Source organism: Penicillium daleae (genome assembly GCF_028827525.1).
Source record: "Penicillium daleae strain IBT 16125 chromosome Unknown utg000008l_segment0_segment0, whole genome shotgun sequence".
In the NCBI taxonomy this organism is placed as follows: Eukaryota; Fungi; Ascomycota; class Eurotiomycetes; order Eurotiales; family Aspergillaceae; genus Penicillium; species Penicillium daleae.
The window spans coordinates 1412500-1431942 of NW_026623156.1; the positions used below are offsets into that span (position 1 = coordinate 1412500).

Consider the following 19443-nt stretch of genomic DNA (forward strand, 5'->3'; position numbering starts at 1 on the left):
TAGATAGCAGCCGAGGCTGAGGGGGCACTGATATGCTAAACTTTGGTTTATGCAGGTCATCCATGTCGTACAATCCACAGCCGCAAAAACAGAAGGAAAGCCTTGCAAACAAAGTACTTTCCCCAAGCGATCGGAGGTTTAACCCGCAGCTAGAATTCCCCTCGGCTACTTCTACTCTACCATATGCTTGTTCGGAGTGACATCCTTTCCTCCTGCCTCCACACGCAAAGTGGATCAGGAAGAGATTTATACCTCCTCGTCCCCATAGATGTTACCTAACTGATTCCTTCCCCATACCAAACTTCGACCTTACGTTCAATCTCCCCCAAGGCTTGGCTTCCCAAATAAGCTTACTGTATTTTGGTCAAGGTTCTGCTCGTATGCCTGCCTCTGACGGCGCGAGGGCTTATCTCTTTGCTCGGGGCATTCTTCCATTCTGATTTCTTGGCCTGCGGAGAGGCGCAGGAGCGCAGAGTCGCAGACTGGGAAGAAACCCCCTCCTCGGGCCCTTTTTTAGAGGACTGGTCACCTGGGCATCGTTCGTGTTTCTCTTTCTCATAATTTTCTTTTTTTCTTCATTTCCTCTTAATCTCTTCCTTCCCCCGGTATTTCTCCAGACACGTTGAGTCTGAACCACGCAAACATTGGGGTATTTACACGCTTGCCTCCCCCACGTTTGCGCCCAACACATGGCGTCACACGAGATCAAGAGCGAGGGTTTCTCCTCTGAGGCTCCAGTCAAACCCGAGCACAGTAGCGATGAAGCTGGTAGAATCGAGGAGGGTGGTCTATCAGACCCCAACCATGTCGACCTGCACCGCGCCCTCAAGGCGCGACACATTACTATGATTGGTACGTGAAGCACTTAGAATGCCTGCCCGGAAAGGCCTTGGACTGACGAGATGCAGCTATCGGTGGTGCAATTGGAACCGGTCTGATTATTGGTACTGGTGATGCCCTTGCAAAGTAAGTCACGGTCCCGCTTTCCTATTTTCCAGTACCAAAAGCTAACCACGACGTTTTCGTGCTTGAAGGGCTGGCGTGAGTATATCTGCAACCACGTCAATTTGATCATATCTAACTTCTTTAGCCCGGTTCAATCCTGATCGCCTACGCTTGGGTTGGTCTCATCGTGTATCTGGTCATGTGTGCTCTTGGAGAGATGGCCGCTTGGCTCCCTCTGCCCTCTGGTTTTACTGGTTATGCTGTGCGATTCTGCGATCCCGCGCTCGGTTTCACTCTTGGTTGGACGTGCGTACAATCTTCCCAAGGCTGAGCTTTTCACGACTCCATACTAACTGAGAATATATCCAGGTACTGGTTTAAATACATCATCTTAACACCAAATCAGTTAACAGCAGGCGCCCTCGTTATATCATACTGGCTGCCACAAGATAAAGTGAACGCGGGAGTCTGGATCACCATCTTGTTGATTGCTATTGTCTGCATCAACTACTTCGGTGTGCGCTTCTTCGGTGAATTCGAATTCTGGCTGTCCTCGTTCAAGGTCATCGTCATCCTGGGCATCATCCTGCTCTCCTTCATCCTCATGTTGGGTGGTGGTCCCGATCACGACCGTAGGGGATTCCGCTACTGGAAGAGTCCCGGTGCTTTCAACCACTACATCATGGAGGGCGATGCTGGCCGCTTCCTCGCGTTCTGGTCAACCATGGTCTCTGCCACCTTTGCCTACCTGGGTACCGAATTGGTCGGTGTGACAGTCGGTGAAGCGCAGAACCCCCGTCGGGCGATTCCTCGTGCGATTAAGTTGACTTTCTGGCGTATCCTGGTCTTCTACGTGCTCTCGGTCCTCTTGGTCGGTACCCTGGTGCCGTACAACGACAAGAAGCTGCCCTACAACAACTCCAAATTCTCCAAGTCCAGCAGCTCCGCTGCTGCTTCGCCCTTTGTCGTTGCCATCGAGAACTCCGGTATCCCCGTGTTGTCGCACATCCTCAATGCTTGCATTCTGCTGTTTGTTTTCTCGGCCTCCAACTCTGACTTGTACATTGCGACCCGTACAATCTACGGTCTCGCTCGTGAGGGCAAGGCCCCCAAGATCTTCGCCCGCACCGACCGTCGCGGTGTGCCCGTCTTTGCACTGGCAATTTGCTCTTGCGTTGCTCTCATTGCCTACATGAACGTGACCAGCGACTCTCAGACCGTCTTCAAGTACTTCGTCAACCTGGTCACCATCTTCGGTCTTCTGACCTGGGTCTCCATCCTGGTTACCCACATCTACTTTGTGCGCGCCCGTCGGGCACAGAACGTCCCAGACTCTGATCTGGCCTACGTCGCACCCTTCGGCATCTATGGTTCCTATCTCGCTCTGGCCTTCTGCATTCTCATTGTTTTCACCAAGAACTACGACGTCTTCACGCACAACAAGAAATGGGGCAACTTCGACTACAAGAACTTCATCACCGCCTACCTGGGTATCCCTCTATACCTGATCCTGATCGTTGGCTACAAGTTAGTTACCAAGTGCAAGGGTGTTAAGCCCGAAGAGGCTGATCTGTGGACTGGTAAGGACCAGATCGATCGCGAGGAGGCTGCCTTTATCGCGCAGCACAATGCGGAGATGGAGAAGAATGCGGGTTCTCACTGGTTCTACCGCAAATTTGTGTCCTGGCTGTTCTAATCTCGATCTCACATTTGGATGTGAGTGGCGCGGGTTTTGGTTTATGCGCTTTGTGTTCACGGCCTCTCTTATGACTCGATAGTTATTAATCGTTTAGTTTTTCGCGGTAGATTATCGATTTACGAGATATGAGGTTTAACAGATCATCATCATTGAAGAATCCAGTACTTAAGACGAACTCAATTGGTAGGCCGGTGCTAGGCAGCCAATAAAAAATACCTCCCTGTAAGCGCCACCAACAATTGCTAGAGATAAGTGAGCGCAAGTACTTTCATGAGTCTGCACACTCGTCAATTTAAAGCCTGGATGTCATAAACTGCTGACACCAATGACAAGCCTGTTGTGGATATCGTGAGTGGATTCTAGACCTGTGCATGGACATCACATCCGTGAGGCTTGTCGGTAGCTTTAACGTAGCCAATGATAGAAGTTGTATGCGAAAGGAATTCCAGTATCCTATCATTTTGGTTCAAGGGGTCAACCACCCGCACTAGCTTGCCAGTTCTTTGCTGCTATCAGCCTTCAAAGTGGGCCTTGTCCGAATCGGGAAGGTTAAATGAGTACTCGAGATAAGGTTGTGCGGGGTAAACGAGTATTCAAGGTCGTGCTGTTCTCATTTTCGGTATATCTGCAGCACTTATCAATAATATCTCACGTTTAGAAGGCTGACTGAATATTTTGGAAGTGGCCGTGAGTCATTTAACATTGATAGCTCGGATTGTCTCCTCCAAAATCCCTGGCATTCCCAGTTCTAATATTTAAGGGTAACCCGCCTCACACCATCTATTTCCGGTCCTACTTTACATACTTTCTTTCAAGCGATCTTCTCATATCTCAGCCATGGCAGTGCTGACGACGGTCTCTCTCGTACAATGGCCTGGATGGCCAACGATACTCTGTTTCAGCATTTTTTCGAGTCTGATCTTGCTTTTCACTTCATCACGAAAAAGACAGAAGCCAATTTCTCCGCCTACACTCGACTGCAAAGATGCTGAGCCCACTTCTTACCCGGCAGTCGAACCCCTCAAAGGTTTCTGCTGGCAGACAACAGAACCAGTGAAACTCAGGCCATTCAAGCCAAGATACAATCTCACCATGAGTATATAGACCACTCATATTCAAAGTGAACGCGGTTCTGACTTGTACATTTGCAGGTATCCAAGATGCCAATATCAACGAGATTATCGAGATGGACAAGAACTATCTCGAGCGCATCACACTACGGAAGAAGACCCTGGTCGAGCATGCAGATACCGTCCTCGGTGCTGAGGATTGTGTCAAGCCAGCTGTAGACGAATTCTACACTTGGCTTGTCGGGACTTATCTCCCAACTCGATACCCTACCATGTTTCAAATCCTGCTAGCAACTAGCGATCAGTCAGGATATCTGCACAGTCTGATCACAAATGAGCAATTCCCTCTTCTCCCACACGCTCATCCTCGGGACACGCTTCGTGTTATGGGTGGATTGATTGACGACGACCTCCTCTTCCTGATGCCATCAGATGATGGCGATAGCGTCACCCTTAGAGGCTTTGTAACCTGCTGTCCGAACGGCTTCAACACAGCGGAGAAACTGAACCTTAAGCTTCGAGATATCCACACACCAGTGCCGCACTACAAAGAGAAATTAGAGAAAAGCATGGATCGATTTTTCGACAAAATCAAAGTCGGCAAATTTGTGAAGCGTGCCAATGTATGCCGATGACAACCTTGAAATATCAAGTCAGACCTGCTAATCGACGCCTGCATAGTGGACTATTCAAAATACTGATCGGCTGTTCCGGCCAGCTGGGAATCATGGTTATGAGGGTGAGGAAACCACAAAAGAAGACCTGAATCTCGGAATTGTAAGATAAATCATCTAGTGATCATGGCCGCTATCTAACCATCCCAGGCCCGCGTACGTGTTGAGAGACAGTTCCTCCACCGTCTCCCACAAACAAGAGCCCTTCTGTTCTCGTTTAAAACGCTGTTATACACGCTACCCGAGATCAAGGAAGAAGGGCTCGGTGAAGCTCTTGCAGAAGCTATCGATGGCATGAAACAAGGAAATGCGCCTGGTTTCCATTACTACAAGCGGGCTGCGGTTTGGGGCGAGTCCGCGAAGGCGTATCTACGTAGTTGAGATTTGTATATCGCATCGTCGGCACTCTAAGCTACACCTGTTTTCTATAGCAAGAACGTACTTATACCATAGATCTGCACAGAAGATCGGACTTCGGGCAATTTGAACCAAATTCCACAGAACACTATCGGCTAATCACTCCCTTTAACCGGCGAGCTTCCCATGACCGAGTCCCACTTTACTTCATATTCCGAGACGGCAATTCCGGGTAGATTCAGAGTGGATACTTTGTCCACCTGAAACCTTACACTGTCCACCTGGACCTTGTACTGTCCACCTTAAACGACCTTGTTGAAATATTGCCAATCAACGGATCATGTGAGTTGAAAAATCCAAGATATTGGGAGCTCGGAATATCCGACGATCAATCTGGACTACACTACATCTATGCATAAGGGATTTTTCATGCTCCACGATGATAAACATTACATGGAAGAATCGACTCATGCAGGCATATGCGCTTTGGAGGAGGAAAAGGGTTACCTTGGGATTTGGTAAAGTACAGATTCAGCATGAGCGGCTTTTTCATTTCCGACTTTACAGCAATTTCCCAGTTTCTCGATAATTCATTCGCGCTTCGATTCCAGACCGCATACTCTTCTTTGAGGATACACTGTATAGTCACGGGTCAATTATCAGTGGCGCCACACTTAACGTCGACAGTTCCTCCTTGCTTCGTAATTATCATGAGCATCCTAACATTTATAGCTGTCATCAAGAAACAGAGAAATTTTCCATCTCTACAATACCAGCACTTTCCCCATCCCTCGCCATATTCGCAAATACGCCCAACACCGTCAAATTGAAGTTACACGCCGTCATTTCAAGGGCGTCAATTGACCCCAGAAAAGTCCATTCAGATGCACTCTCCATTCAGATAGAAAAATCATACGCCAAAGTAGTTGCGCATATTCTCATCTGGACTTTCTGACTCGTAATCGCAATTTCCGCCATAATATTCGGTTCTCCCTTCAATTTGAAGCAAGCTTCCAGTGTCACTTTTCCTGTATTGCTATCATAACAAAGCTCGACGTGGCGAGCATCCTCCTTGTAAAGAGCCAGCCCAGCCCTCAAATCCGGGTCTGTGGGAACGTGAATAGTTGCAGTTGCGATGCAGCAAGAGGATCTTTGCCGTTTCCCGACGAATGTTGTTGTACCATGTGTTGCTGATACGTCTCGCACCGACGGAACGAGCGTAATCAAGGAGCCATCCGTAGAGAATTTGTAACGATCCAATTTCGCATCGCGAATGTAGACATCATCAATCCGCTCTGTAGGCTTGGGTATCGGGTCCGTCTCAGGGAGGGCAAGTCGTTCAAACTGCATTCTCGCGCGACCAAATACCGGCCATTCACCAGCAGGCCAGTCCACAGGGATCAAAAATGTTTCTCGTCCGATCGGTGTTCGACCTCCAGCCTCGTTTCTCACTCCCAAAGCAACAGCCCACCAAGTCCCCAATCCATCCTGGAACAGATCAGCATGCCCAACATTCTGAACATACTCGTCCGTGCCGGCGGCAGTAAGCACGGGATTCTGGTCGTAGACCTCGAAGGGACCCCAGATATTTCTGGAACGCGCCATGACAACCTTATGATCCTCGAAAGTACCACCATCCGCAGCGAGAAGATAATAAAATCCATCTTTCCGGTACATATGCGGTCCTTCAATATCGCTCTTGCCATCGCTGCTGCTCTCACTCCCCTTCCAGATAACCCTGATATCAGAAACTCTCTTTCCAGTCGTAACATCAATCTCAAACTGTCTGATCGAGCAATTTCGATCGGCCAAGTCTCCCTCCCTCCACGAAGCCTGAACATATACTTTGCCCGTACTATCATCGAACAACAAACTGGGATCAATACCATCATAGTCAAACCAAATGGCTTCACTCCATTCATTGGCCCAGATATTCGTTGACGTGATAATAAAATTGTCGGTGCGAAGATCCTCACCCTTCTTCTGAGACGCGTTTGTGCATATTATGTAGAATACACCGTTATGCCACCGGATCGTTGGAGCGAAGAGACCCAGTGTAGCGACAAGGTTCTTGTTTGGGCCGATCGGGAATGCATCCGTTGTTGCGTTTGAGAGATCAAGTTGGGTTGTCTTGTTGATTGCATTTCCTTCCTGGGCGTTAGCAATGGACCCGTCAAGGAAAATGCGGTTGTCGGGTACGTACCGATGTGTGTCCAAGATGCTAGATCCCTCGACGCATAAATTGGTAGACCGGGGAATATGTGAAATGACGAATTGACAAGGAAAAAAGTGTCCTTGACGAAGACGATAGATGGATCGGGTGCGAATCAAGGAATGATGGGGTTGTTATATATGATAGACATTTTGCCGTTCGTAACTTGTACTGCCAGTGAGTATAATTGAAACGCATGTCAGTAGCTTAAATATCAACCAGGTCTAAACGCTTGAGATTGAAAGGGGTGGCGCGGACATAGTTTCGGATATCCCGCTAGAGGAATCTGGGGAGAATCAAAGCGGATCTTGTTACAAAAACGTTGAACTGCTCACAAAATTCCAATAGGGATTTCATTTTGAGGGAACACTGTGAAAGGAAACTACAAGGCTCGGTTAAACCTTTTGCCTAAACAGCTTTGTCGATTTGATGATCTTGGATATCCGCTGACTCCAAGTGGTGGACAATGAGTGGACAGTGCACACTTGTGGACATTATGGGCGAAGTGGACACAGCGGAACAGTAAAGTGCATACAGTCGCATATGTATCATACATACGCCTTTCGAGTTATCTACTGCTTCTATGGATTTAGCTTCCTCTAACAAACTTTGATTTACACGAACATGACTCAATCTACTGTGTTCGGTGACTAGTGGTGTTACTGTTCAAAGTTAATTAATTTTGATCGTGTCTCGTCATACTTGATGCCTAGATCGCATCAAACGGATTCACCTCCTGAGAAGAGATCCCGAGAAGAGCCTAATATGTACAATCCTGTACATAAATATCCAGCAAAAAGAAATCAGAAATCCCCAAACGCCTAACATAAGTACATGCAGGTAAGTCATCACAGGTTTCACACGGTAGCAGATCATCTACTTCATTGACAGCGGCTTCTGTTCGAAATTAAACGGAGGCTTGATGGCTGGGATGTCATCGTCATGTTCTACGATCTTCTCACCCCAGACGAATCTGCCAAACGTCAACACCGCGTGGAAGATCTCCCGGCCCGTGGGGACAATGTGCTCTGGTGGCAGCAAGAAGCCGTAGGACCCACGATCCCGCAGCTTGATCTGGAACGAGTACGTAGCATGCAGCTTGTGATAGAACCAGTCGAGAGCGCTGCCACCTGAGCTAATTTGTGCGGCTTCGCCATTTGGCAGGATACCCTCGCAAGCGGAGGTCACATCGTAAGACTCGTGAGTAGACTGGCGAATAGCCTTGGCCAAACCAAGACCCAGTTCCTCGAGGCTTTCCAGCGTCGGGGGTACAGAGGAGCAGCTATACGAGTAAGGATACAAGATCTGCTGCGAGTACGAGTGAAGGTCCAAGAAGCCTACGATATCGGCACGGCCGCTATCGGTCTCATTCTGCGCCCACTGGGCCAGCCGGTGGGACTCCAACGCCTCGAATGGCTCTGAACCTGCGTAATTTTCGGAGCAAGGGTTTGACCGGGTCGACTCGCCATCCCACTCGAAGTCCCAAGCGCGGTCGAGATCGACTCCCCGGCACAGCGGGAGACCTGTAGGTTGCCGGTTCTTGCGCCATAGACGATCCGACTCCCACGAGTAGACGTATCCATCCGGGTTCAGGGTTGGGATCAATACCCATTCATACTCGTGCAGGAGGCGGGTAACCTCAGCTGAATGGCCATACTGGGTGATAAGGCTGTATGCGACGTATGTAACCGTGGAGGTACTGATCCACTCTCGCGCGTGGCTGCCGCCCACGACGACGATGGTCTTGCGCGGACCAGTCGGCTCTGACGGAGAAGGGGAGGCTCCAACTTGCAGAGCGTGAATATCACGCCCCTCGTAGGAAACACCAATGCTGGTAAAGTGGGCATGCTTGGGAAACATTGAGGCCATCAGACGCATCCATTGCGTGATAACAGATAGCGGCTGATAGTCGAGGAAAAAGACGTCGCCGACCGGTGCGGTGGCAGTCCGTCGGCTCCCGGATCTGAAATCGGGTTCTGTGTCGGATGAAATGTGTAGGTGTCTTGGGTAAGTGTTGTAGATCATATCGACCAGGTCGTCCATGAGGGGTGTATGGGAGGCGCGGAGGGAAGGAGGCAGCAGGTCGAGGAGAGAAGGGATCTAGTCAACAGTTAGGCCAATTATGGAGGCGAAACAGTTGTACGATGATGGAGAAAAGTATACATACCGTATCTTCGGCGAGTCGGATATCTACATATTGCGCCGTGATGGCCCAGACATCTAGCACCAATACCCTCGATGCCGAGGCCAGTGCCTCCGCGTCGTCGGGATGACGCAGATGAAAGCGGAGAACGACATCGCTGCCGTAGCGATCGCGCACGTTGGAGGGGATACTGGTATGCTTGGGACAGGACCGAGGCAGACCCCAGACTGTTTCAATGACCCAGTCACGCAGGCGAGTCCATGGACGGTGCGGGTTGGAGGGCAGGGCGAGCAGGTTGATGGGCTGGAGAGGCGGCTGTGGACCGGAGTTGATGCTGGAACCCGCAGGGACAGCCGAGATAGGTGGGCAAAGGGCCGAAAAGAGAAGGAGGGAGGGAAGAACACGCATCACGGGCGTGAGGGTGGCCGAGGGCGATGCCAGTCGAGGGTGGAGTGGTTTGTATCAGAAAGATTTGAGAGAACGGATCAGACCAAGTGGAGAGAGTAGTTGTCAGCCGGTTACGGTGGTGGAGGAGGAGGAACTGCGGAGACAAGCGATAAGGACCGATAAACCAAAAGAGGATTAAATCGGCGCAGGCATAGTATGTAATTGTACACAGAAGATACAGACAATAATCTTGTTTAAGAATTGAAGCTTGAGTTACTGGAGAGCTGCCAGGCAGGCGAATTCACGGGAGTGGCTTGGCCATCCATACGTCAGTGGCCAGACGAAAAACGGATCTGGATGTGGAGTAAGAGGCGATCCAGAAGTGTTGGTGTTAGGTCTGAGTACCAATATATCAGATAAACTTTAGACCAAGCTAACTAAGAAGCTCAAAAGGATCTAACTCGACAATATGCAACGGGGGGTATCTGTAGAACTATGCCGAGATGTATATCCCTGTACATCATCACCGGCGTCCAGGTTGGCAGTCCCGTAAGGTTCGTAGCTCTATAGTACGTGACATCCAGTATATCCGTAAATCACTCAACTGATGTCTTTCTACACTGTCCAATAGGATCTTCTGGGTATGTTCCATGTCTCTACATCGTTGCGGCGAACCCGTTCATGCTCCTGGGAGTGTGAGTGTTCTAGAACTAGTACTCCCTCTTCCACGGCCGGGCAACCAGTTAACGGTAGACCCAGCAAGGTCGATCTACTTTCACTGGAAGTTGAGATGCATTGGATTCAAGGTTGGTTGACTTTCTACCGTAATGAAATATACAAGAGATAGACAATAGAGATACTGACCCCGAGAGCCCACCGAGTGTATCGATCGTCTATTATTATCGCTTCTCGCCAGTCTAGACCTCAAGATCCCCACTCCTCCGACCACGCTGCAGTCTAGAATGTTTGGATTTTACGTTGAGAATTGTCTTTCTCCATCGGATGTCTCGAATCCGCTCCAACGGGCGCCGTCATGCGAATATTGCTGGGACATGTCTCGCCAGGACATCCTCATAATGGGGTATGATGCACTCCGGACTATAAATTCATAATTATACGAGGAGTACGAACTATCTACCGTCGCGCCAATAGTAGCACCGATCATAATAATAGTCCTCTATGTAGTTAGCATTGCATCGACCTGTTCTATTCTCGATTCACCAGGGGAATATCATCTCATTCCTGTCCGAGTCTTCACACTGGTTCCCCTCACGTCACCGCGCTCAGGGCAGCCGTCGACTACCCCGAAATCCGTCTGCCTTGGCCCTTACCCCTCCTCGCTCTCTCCTCTCGTTCTCCAGTCTCGAATGGTCCCTCGGTATTCACACCCTCGAACAAGCAAAGCCTCCTTCGATTACCGATCCGGTTGAGTCCCAATCGTGTGGCGCGTTGCAAAACAAAAGCGGACCTCGTTTGCATTCTCGTTCTTCAATCCGGCGGAGTCTCCCAGCACCGCCCCTCCCTTTTTCGTGGTTCCCGCGTTCCCCTTTTTTCCTTCTCGAGCTGACGACGGGCGCTCTCCACCTCCGAATTCCCACCGCGTTCTGGAACACTCCACGTCGCCATGCAAGCCCAAGTCCACTGAACTTCCATCATTTCTCAAACATCCCCATCCTCCTCTTTTTTTCGAGTTCTACCTTTCTAACCAGCTGGGCTCATCCCACGGCCACGCATGGGTCGGATCACCTCGGTTTTCCCGTAGCCATGCATTGGAAAGGCCTGCGACTCGTCGCCGATGGGAGCTCCAAGCGCCAAAGTACCATTGAATCCCAACCCCAGACTCGTCGCAGCGAACACCTCCCTCGTCCCCTGGCCCCGATCAACGAACCCAGATACTCTGAATCGACCCCTCGTTTCTCGGACCTAGCCGATTCAGAAGAGCTTGTCGCAAACGGCGATGGGACCGCGCCACGATTGCAACCCCCCGGCGGGAGGGGGCCAGAGGCTGGAGTCGCGCGGGCGGGTTTTGCTGCAGGCCCCTCGACGGGGGATACCCCTAGCTTGCGGAGAAATCGATTCAGCTTCATGAGACTGCGTCATGCCTCGGATCCACAGCTTTCCAAGTCCTATGCGAAGGCTGAGGAAACTCCCCCCATCCCGTCGCTCCCACGTAAGTGCACCCACCTATCTAGCGAGCGCGGGGACATGTCTAGCATGGTTTCCACATTTGGGCCAGGCCATTGGTAGCGACCGAGCTTGCAATCTGGGAATAATACCCCCAAGACATGTACAATTGAGGAACCTGTGGCTGACCTGCTTTGAAGCTCCCAAGATCATCACCACCGCCCCAACTAGCCACGAACTCGATCAGCCGATCAAGCAGCGACATAAACTCAGGCTTCTACCCTCGTCTCGCAAGCACTCCATGGAGGATCTATCCCGAGGCTCAGGAGACTTCCCCCGCAGATCGGAACGAAAGCATCAGGGATCGTCCGACTCGCAAATCGCCGACTCGAGTCTCTCGACATTTCAGACATCAGCCCCGGAGGAGCCGGGGAGACTCTCAACGACGTCAATACGAAGTGGGGGTCGAGATCAGGCGTTTAACGAGTCCCAGCGATCATCAGTATCAGTCACAGATGCACGATTCTCAGAGTCTTCCCGATCAGATCAGAGCTATGGAGATCAGACATTCAGAACCAACTTCCCCCGCGATGGCCAAGCATCAACCAGCAAGCGTTTCCATATGCCCCGATTGAAGCGACACCGCAGCCCCTTGTTCCCGCTACCCCCGAAGCTCCCGCCAACATCAAACAAGTTCCCGCCAGCGGAGACCCCGAAATCAGATGGCTCGGATCATGATCAGGTCTCACCCCTCCCATCTCCATCACGGTCCGCGGTTGGCCTGGCTGGGCCCAGCGCACCGCCACTCCTCCGCAATGATTCGACAAACTCGGCTCGGTCCATTCGATCTAACCCCTCCCATAAGGGTCGTGGCAGATCTTCCACCATGGGATCCCTTGCCGAGAACCACGTTGATGAAACATCGCAAGTTCCTTATTTAGCATCATCTGGACGGACTTCCACTTCCACCAGTGGACGGAAGAGCTTTGGCGACATCTTTAGTATCTCGCAGCGATTGAGACAGAACTCCGAGCCGCCGATCCCTCGCAATGGTTCCCCCGGAATAGGCGGCGCAGCGACCCCGGCCAAGGCGGATCTTCCGCCAATTCCTGCCCCCGAAGAAGGAGAGACCCCGGCCGCATATCTGACGAAGCTGGAGGAGAATCTACCACGCGGCATGATTGGAGGTGTTCTCGCTCAGTCGGACGATGAATTCTACAAAGTTGGACTGCGGAAGTACATGCGATCATTTTCGTACTTTGGTGACCCGATCGACATGGCCATTCGCAAGCTTTTGATGGAAGTGGAATTGCCCAAGGAGACCCAGCAGATCGACCGGTTCCTGCAAGCGTTCGCCGATCGCTATCACGAATGCAACCCTGGAATCTTTGCCTCGACGGACCAAGCTTATTTCATTGCATTCTCCATTCTCATCCTGCATACAGACGTGTTCAACAAGAACAATAAGCGTAAGATGCAGAAGTCTGATTACGTCAAGAATTGTCGTGGAGAGGGTATTGCAGAAGACATTCTCGAATGCTTCTACGAAAATATCTCATATACACCCTTTATCCACGTTGAGGATGCAAACCTTCGCGATCGTCATCTTGCGAAACCTCGGCGAGCCTTATTCAAAAGCACCAGCTCTGATCATTTGCCATTGATGGCAAGGGAACCTGTAGATCCTTACATGCTCATCATGGATAACAAGCTGGGAACGTTGAAGCCCAGTCTCAAGGAGGTGATGGATCTCGACGACACTTACGATCACGTTGGAACCAGCGGCCTGCCTGATATGGATGATCTTCACCAGGCTTTTACCAAGTCTGGCATTTTGCAAATCATTTCTCTGCGCTCGCGGCCCGATGCATTCATGCAAGGAAGTCTTGATAACCCAGCCGACTCACACCCAGGTCTCGTGGACATCAAGGTGGCCAAGGTCGGCTTGCTCTGGCGGAAGGATCCGAAGAAGAAGCGGGCGCGATCGCCTTGGGCCGAATGGGGTGCGGTTCTGACATTCTCCCAACTCTACTTCTTCCGAAACGTGACTTGGGTACGATCATTGATGGCTCAACACGACGCGTATGTGAAGAATGGGCGCAAAGGCACGCTTGTTTTCCGGCCTCCCCTGGCTGAATTCAAACCGGATGGCATCATGTCTACGAATGATGCGGTAGCCCTGCTGGATAGCAGTTACAAGAAACACAAGCACGCCTTCTCGTTTGTCCGGCACGATGCCTTGGAAGAAGTCTTCTTGGCAACCTCTGAGCCCGAAATGAACGACTGGATCGCCAAGCTCAACTATGCTGCCGCTTTCCGAACCACCGGGGTCCGTACCAAAGGCATGATTGCTACAAATTACGAGGGCCAGCGGTACCGCAAGAGCCAGCGTGTTGGATCCATCTCATCGCTTGGGTCTCACCAGTCTGGGGACAAAGAGCCTGAGTCGCCCAGTATCGACAATGACATTGTGGCCGAGTTTGTCGCAGCTCGTCGGCAGCTCATGAGTCAAAAGATTCGTGACACCAACGAGAAGCTGTTTGTCACTCAAAGGCAACTGGAAGATCTTCTGCGAAACGCTCGACACTTGCAAGTCTTGACCCCGGCCACTCCTCGCGCGCGTGAAAACGTGATCATGGCGGCAGCTCGTATGGCTGCGAAACTCAAGTGGGTTCGACAGGACATCTGGCGCAACAAGTGCTACCGTGCAGTTCTCCTTCGGGATCTTGGAGAGGACGAGTCTGTGCCGGAAGAGCGGACAGGGTCTGTGGCTGGACAAACCGTATCAACCCAGGCTGAGCCTGCACGGGTGGCTTCTGTCTCTGGACCGTCAATCGCCTCTGAGCCCAGCGTTCACGCCGCACCTAGCATCGTCCACACCGCATCGAGCCACGATATCCCTGCTGAATCGTCTGCTGTGAACCCCGCCGAGAAACCTTCCGTTGACACCGGTCTTCTGAGTGAACCTTCGACGGAGGAAATGCGACGACCCAGTATACCAACATCTACTACCTCCTCCGATGTTAGCCGAGTTGGGCGGCCACTCTCCATTGCCATTGTGTCTGAGGGTCGGCCGGAGAGTGATTCACATCTCGAGCGGGAAGCCTCGGTGCTCAGCCGCGGGAGCAAGTTTGATGGCGCCAGCCTTGGATCTCGGGCATCCAAAATCACTTCACCCGTTAGCTATGATGATGATGGTGAAGAGCGCTTCCTAAGAGAGACGGGTCTACTTGAACTCGGGAGCTCGCCTCCGCCACGCAAACCTTCCAGTACCGTGCCGGAAGATGAAGCAGAGAACAAGCCCGACGAGTCGTCCGAAGTCTTCCAGAGCGATAACAGGCCTAGCCGCGTGCGTCGCAGCCTCCACCGAAGTCTCCGTGAACCGCATCATGTTCACCGACATCACTCGCGCCACAAGAAGAATCGGGATTCTGTATCAAGCGTTGGCGGTCCCGAGGACGACGGAGGCGAGAGTAGTGGCCTTGCCCGGAAGACACCTAGCTTCACCGTGCATGGCAAGAAAGCATCCATCATCACTTTTGGCTCAGAATGGCAGAACATGCCTCCCGAGGAGCGCCTCAAGCTGCGAAAGCCAACTCCTCATGAAGAGCCTCGCGCTTCGGATCCGGCGATTGTCGGTAGCAGCGAGTCGGTGACTTCGGATAACATGCCCACTGAGCGGCGTCAGTCGCTCATGAGTGTTAGCACAACTACGGGAATCAGCCTGCACAGCTATGATGAAGCCATTGACTTCTTCAAGGATGCCCATGACTTACCCTTTGACTCGCCTAAGCGCGCAGTCTCGGAGGTTCCTGATCACGAGCCGGAGCAAGGGATTGCACCCGATCAGTCCCAGTCAGAGTCTGAAGAGAAACCCCCTTCGACATCGGGCACTGGTACTGGGTCCGTCCTCTACGGCAGTCACCTCACTGCGCCCGGAGAAACCGGTTCACCTTCATCTACTTCGCTTAGTGAACGAGTCGTCGATACCCCTTCCTCTGAGAACCTTCGACAACAGGCTGTCGGCGCGTGAGCATGAGCACCACACTCCCAACAAATCTTCACTTATCCACCTCCCTCCCCTAAATCCCTTTTTCATCCTCCACCGCCTCTGCATCATTGTATAGCTCGACTCAATTTCCTTTCCCTGGATCTGCTCTTGTTTACATTACGACTATTATACCCCGATTCAATTTCAAATCTTATCTCGCACGTGGTTTTGTTTCTTATCTTTCCACTCTATTTGTTCCTTTTCCATCCTTGGGCTCTTCCTGCACGGCACTTGCATGACAACAGCATTGACAGTCTCGTACATCTCGGCTTGTTCCTGCATTTCACTGCGTCTCTGTTGGTTTGTTTGTTTCTAGTCCATCTTCTCTCGTTTTGTCTTCGCATCGGAGGCTGGGTTTCGGTTTAGGCTTTGGGGTTTTGGATTGGATGCATTTTGGTGTGATGTCTATGTCTTTTATCTTTCTTTTTCGGGCGTTTCTCGAATTTCTTCCATTACACATCACGCGGGACTTGGGTCTGGTTGTGGAGTATTTGCAATGGAATGGATGTAAGGCAACACTCGTTTCCCTCGGCTTTCTTGTTGTGGATTACTGGGATGCCGGGGGCTGGATTATGTTAGACAAAAGCATTTATCATTGACTTGTGCATGTTTCAGCTAGTAGTAGACCATTCAGTACTTTCCCAACCATGACATCTCCCGAATATAAAGGCGGTATCCCCAGCGGTGAGCGCACTAAACATACTGCCGTCCAAAAAGACGACAATTACTTCATACTCCTCCAGCACTCTCTCACCTAACACAATCTCCCTCCATCCCGCCTCTCAGGCGCACACCAACACACCACCACCACCACCACCACCACCACAACAACAACAACAATGGCCCACTCAAAACGGAACACCTCCCTCCCCCACTTCACCTCCTACGAACGCTCCCTCCTACGCTCAACCTGGGGCACAAAACGCAGCCTAATCAGCCGCGACTCTTTCCTCCCTTTCGCCTCCTGCCGCCTCTGCCTGCAACCCGCGCGCGCGCCCGTCGTCGCCTGTGCCACGAACGGCGACCTGTTCTGCCGCGAGTGCGCAATAAACGACCTCCTCGCGCAACGGCAGGAGATTAAGCGGTTGGAGAAAGAGCGGGAGGAGGCACGGAAAAGGATTGCGGAGGATGAGGAGAGGATGTTGGATGAGGCGCGGAGGAGGGATTTGAGGGATTTTGAACTTGGGGAGATGGGGCTCCAGGGGGGAGGAAGAGGAAGGCTAGCGGTAGTAGGGAGGGGGAAAGGGAAAAGGAAAGAGAGGAAGAACCGGTTAAGGCGAGGGAGGTTGAGGTTGATGGGGCGCGGAGGAGGGTTTTTGAGGTTGGGGGGAAGGAGATGGTGCGTGTTGCGAGGGAGGAGGAGGAGAGGTTGAAGAGGGAGGTGAAGAATGAGAAGGTATGGATATGGCAATTGGTATACCGTGCATTGCTTTTCTGCGGGTATCCAGACAAGAAATTGTCCGAGATGCTGATGATATACGCAGGGCTCGAGTAAATCAGCACTCGCATCATTCTGGGTCCCTTCCTTGACGCCGTCGACGGACCACGATGAAATCACCGCTAACAAGGCCGTTAAACTAACGCCCATGTGTCCCGGTTCGAACGAGACGCATAAACATAGCTACTCGCTCAAGTCGCTGGTCGATGTACATTTCACGGAAGAAAAGGCCACGGATGGGACGGTGTCGCGCGTGTGTCCCAGTTGCAAGAAGAACCTCAGCAATGGGTTGAAAGCTATGCGTACGTGCGAGATGCGGACTGGCGCATTGATGCGCTTATCTTGAGTTTCGGGTGTTTGCTAACCTGTCGAGTCTAGTGACGAAACCTTGTGGGCATGTGATCTGCTCGCCATGTGTTACAAAGTTTATGACTCCACACGATGTTCCGGATCCGCATGCTTCGAAGGAGGAGCAGGCGAAGACTGCGGCGCTTCATGGGTTGGTATTGTGCTATGTCTGTGAGACGGATATCACTCCTAATAGGAGTAATGGAGATGCGGCGAGTGCGAAGAAGAAGTCCAAAAAGAAGGAGAAGGAGGTTGTTCAGCCTGGGCTGGTGGAGATTAGCTCGGAAGGCACGGGGTTTGCTGGCGGTGGAGGCAATGTGGCTACCAAGGCTGGCGTGGCATTCCAATGCTGAATGTCCAGATTGAACCCCCCAAAAAATAGGAAGGAATACGCTAGACAAAAGCCTTCAATTGCAAGGTTAATGTAAAATGTACCGAATGATATCAGTCCCTCGATTGAGGAACAATGAACGCCCGAACCATGCAAGAACAATGTCCTAAAATATACAGGGCCACCCGGGGCCTAAAACATCTCCCCAACACTGAGCTCACATCACCATCTAACTGCGTTTCTTGGCATTGTTGAACTCGCGCACCACAATCTCACACTTGATCTCCTGGCACAACCGACGGCGACGGCTAGGATCCAACTTGGCAGCAAACTCCAGCCCAGAAGCACGCTCCACCGCTTCCAGAGGAACCTCAAAGTCCGAAAGACTCTTCTCATTCGGGATCCGCGCATTCGGCAGCACAAACGCGCCAAGCGCAACCTTGCTAGTGGGCGAATTGGCCCCATCCTCGGCATAAATCACCTTATAAAAGTGCGTCGGCACCGCAACGTTCGGCGGGTTGCCAATCACCTCATAGTTAACGCGCCACTTCCCATCCGGATCACGGTGAGGCAGATACAACGGGCCTGTCACGACCCGCACGGAGGGGTACCGCGATGCCAGCTTGCGGCAAAAGTCCTCAAAATGCGCCCAGTAGTCGCGGTTGAACCCCTCGCCGACCTGCGGGCACATATTGCTCAGGTAGAAGGTGTCGTCCATGGCGCCTTGCGACCATTTCGCGTCTGCGGCGGGCACCTGGTGGCCGCGGTCATAGCCGGAGCGGAAGTAGTCGGCGAGTTTGGCGCGGAACAGGGCCGGGATGGAGGTGTCCTCGGCGAAGGTGCTGTGCTTGCGGTCGGCATTGTTGAGGGCCAGGGATTGCGGGGTGATGTGCTCGGCCACCCAGGCCGGGTTGCGAGTGCGGCGGTCGTAGGCGCCGTGCAGGGGCAGCGTGGAGAGTTCGTCGGCGATGGGGCCTGGGAAGCCATATTGCAGGATGCCGGCGGGGTTGACGGGGCCGGCGGTGGCTTTTGCGGCGAGGGGAGGTGCTGGGATGGCAGTGGGGACTTTGGTGTTGCCAGCGATTGAAGGGGGAGGGGGAGTTGTTGTTGCGGCTGCTGGTGCTGCTGCTGTTGATTCTGTGACGGGGATGATTTGGAGGAGTACAGCAGAGCAGTCACTCCAGCGCCGGTGGCTGCACTGGCAGCCGCGATGACGGCCAAAGTTGCTTTCGACATTGTCTATATAATGGTCCCCGGTGAATATCGGGGAAGGTTTGGGAGTGAGAGGGGGGGGGAACAATCGGAGACGTCGCGACTTATACTTTTCTGTTTGGCGCGCGCGAATCACAAGAAAAAAAAAAAAGGCAACAGCAACCACAGCCGAGATCGGTCACTTTGCCCATGCTCAGTCAGCCCTTTTTGAACGGGCCAAAAGTTAAAAAGTATGGAGGGAGACCTTGGCGGTGACCAGAGCGGTGATGGCAATATGTGGATGACATAAGCATCGACCTGATGGCCGCTGTGGACTGGACAAGTCACGAGCCAATCACCGAGTCACATGTCCAAGTACTGGCATCAGATGAGTTGCTCGTGCGATGGTCAGTGGACAGGCAAGTCCAGTCCAGTCCAGTATGATATTAGTTCGTCATTGGTCACCGAATTGA

The 19443-nt window shown here is 51.9% G+C and overlaps 7 protein-coding genes across 7 annotated transcripts; 4 read left to right on the top strand and 3 right to left on the bottom strand.

Annotated features, from left to right (window-relative positions):
* Positions 1 to 689: 689 nt before the first annotated feature.
* Positions 690 to 2641, top strand: N7458_009140 (dicarboxylic amino acid permease agtA; the record flags this gene model as incomplete). The annotated part of the gene is made up of 5 exons (XM_056912522.1): positions 690 to 852; positions 909 to 966; positions 1035 to 1041; positions 1091 to 1251; positions 1315 to 2641. The coding sequence occupies 5 exons, from the start codon at positions 690 to 692 to the stop codon at positions 2639 to 2641; spliced, it is 1716 nt and encodes a 571-aa protein (XP_056761371.1).
* Positions 2642 to 3736: 1095 nt separating this feature from the next.
* Positions 3737 to 4769, top strand: N7458_009141 (heme-dependent oxidative N-demethylase family protein; the record flags this gene model as incomplete). The annotated part of the gene is made up of 4 exons (XM_056912523.1): positions 3737 to 3740; positions 3796 to 4337; positions 4396 to 4491; positions 4539 to 4769. 4 exons carry the CDS (start codon positions 3737 to 3739, stop codon positions 4767 to 4769), a joined length of 873 nt encoding a protein of 290 aa, XP_056761372.1.
* An 873-nt stretch (positions 4770 to 5642) lies between these two features.
* N7458_009142 (uncharacterized protein) lies at positions 5643 to 7452 on the bottom strand (the record flags this gene model as incomplete). Its single annotated transcript, XM_056912524.1, has 2 exons — positions 5643 to 7039; positions 7443 to 7452. 2 exons carry the CDS (start codon positions 7450 to 7452, stop codon positions 5643 to 5645), a joined length of 1407 nt encoding a protein of 468 aa, XP_056761373.1.
* Positions 7453 to 7833: 381 nt separating this feature from the next.
* N7458_009143 (M14 family metallopeptidase) lies at positions 7834 to 9508 on the bottom strand (the record flags this gene model as incomplete). The annotated part of the gene is made up of 2 exons (XM_056912525.1): positions 7834 to 9057; positions 9125 to 9508. 2 exons carry the CDS (start codon positions 9506 to 9508, stop codon positions 7834 to 7836), a joined length of 1608 nt encoding a protein of 535 aa, XP_056761374.1.
* A 1743-nt stretch (positions 9509 to 11251) lies between these two features.
* On the top strand, positions 11252 to 15644 carry N7458_009144 (Arf family guanine nucleotide exchange factor SYT1; the record flags this gene model as incomplete). The annotated part of the gene is made up of 2 exons (XM_056912526.1): positions 11252 to 11657; positions 11812 to 15644. The coding sequence occupies 2 exons, from the start codon at positions 11252 to 11254 to the stop codon at positions 15642 to 15644; spliced, it is 4239 nt and encodes a 1412-aa protein (XP_056761375.1).
* Positions 15645 to 16501: 857 nt separating this feature from the next.
* N7458_009145 (putative RING finger domain protein) lies at positions 16502 to 17801 on the top strand (the record flags this gene model as incomplete). The annotated part of the gene is made up of 4 exons (XM_056912527.1): positions 16502 to 16888; positions 16948 to 17058; positions 17147 to 17402; positions 17479 to 17801. The coding sequence occupies 4 exons, from the start codon at positions 16502 to 16504 to the stop codon at positions 17799 to 17801; spliced, it is 1077 nt and encodes a 358-aa protein (XP_056761376.1).
* A 207-nt stretch (positions 17802 to 18008) lies between these two features.
* Positions 18009 to 19015, bottom strand: N7458_009146 (DNA/RNA non-specific endonuclease; the record flags this gene model as incomplete). The annotated part of the gene is made up of 2 exons (XM_056912528.1): positions 18009 to 18904; positions 18979 to 19015. The coding sequence occupies 2 exons, from the start codon at positions 19013 to 19015 to the stop codon at positions 18009 to 18011; spliced, it is 933 nt and encodes a 310-aa protein (XP_056761377.1).
* Between the last annotated feature and the right edge of the window lie 428 nt (positions 19016 to 19443).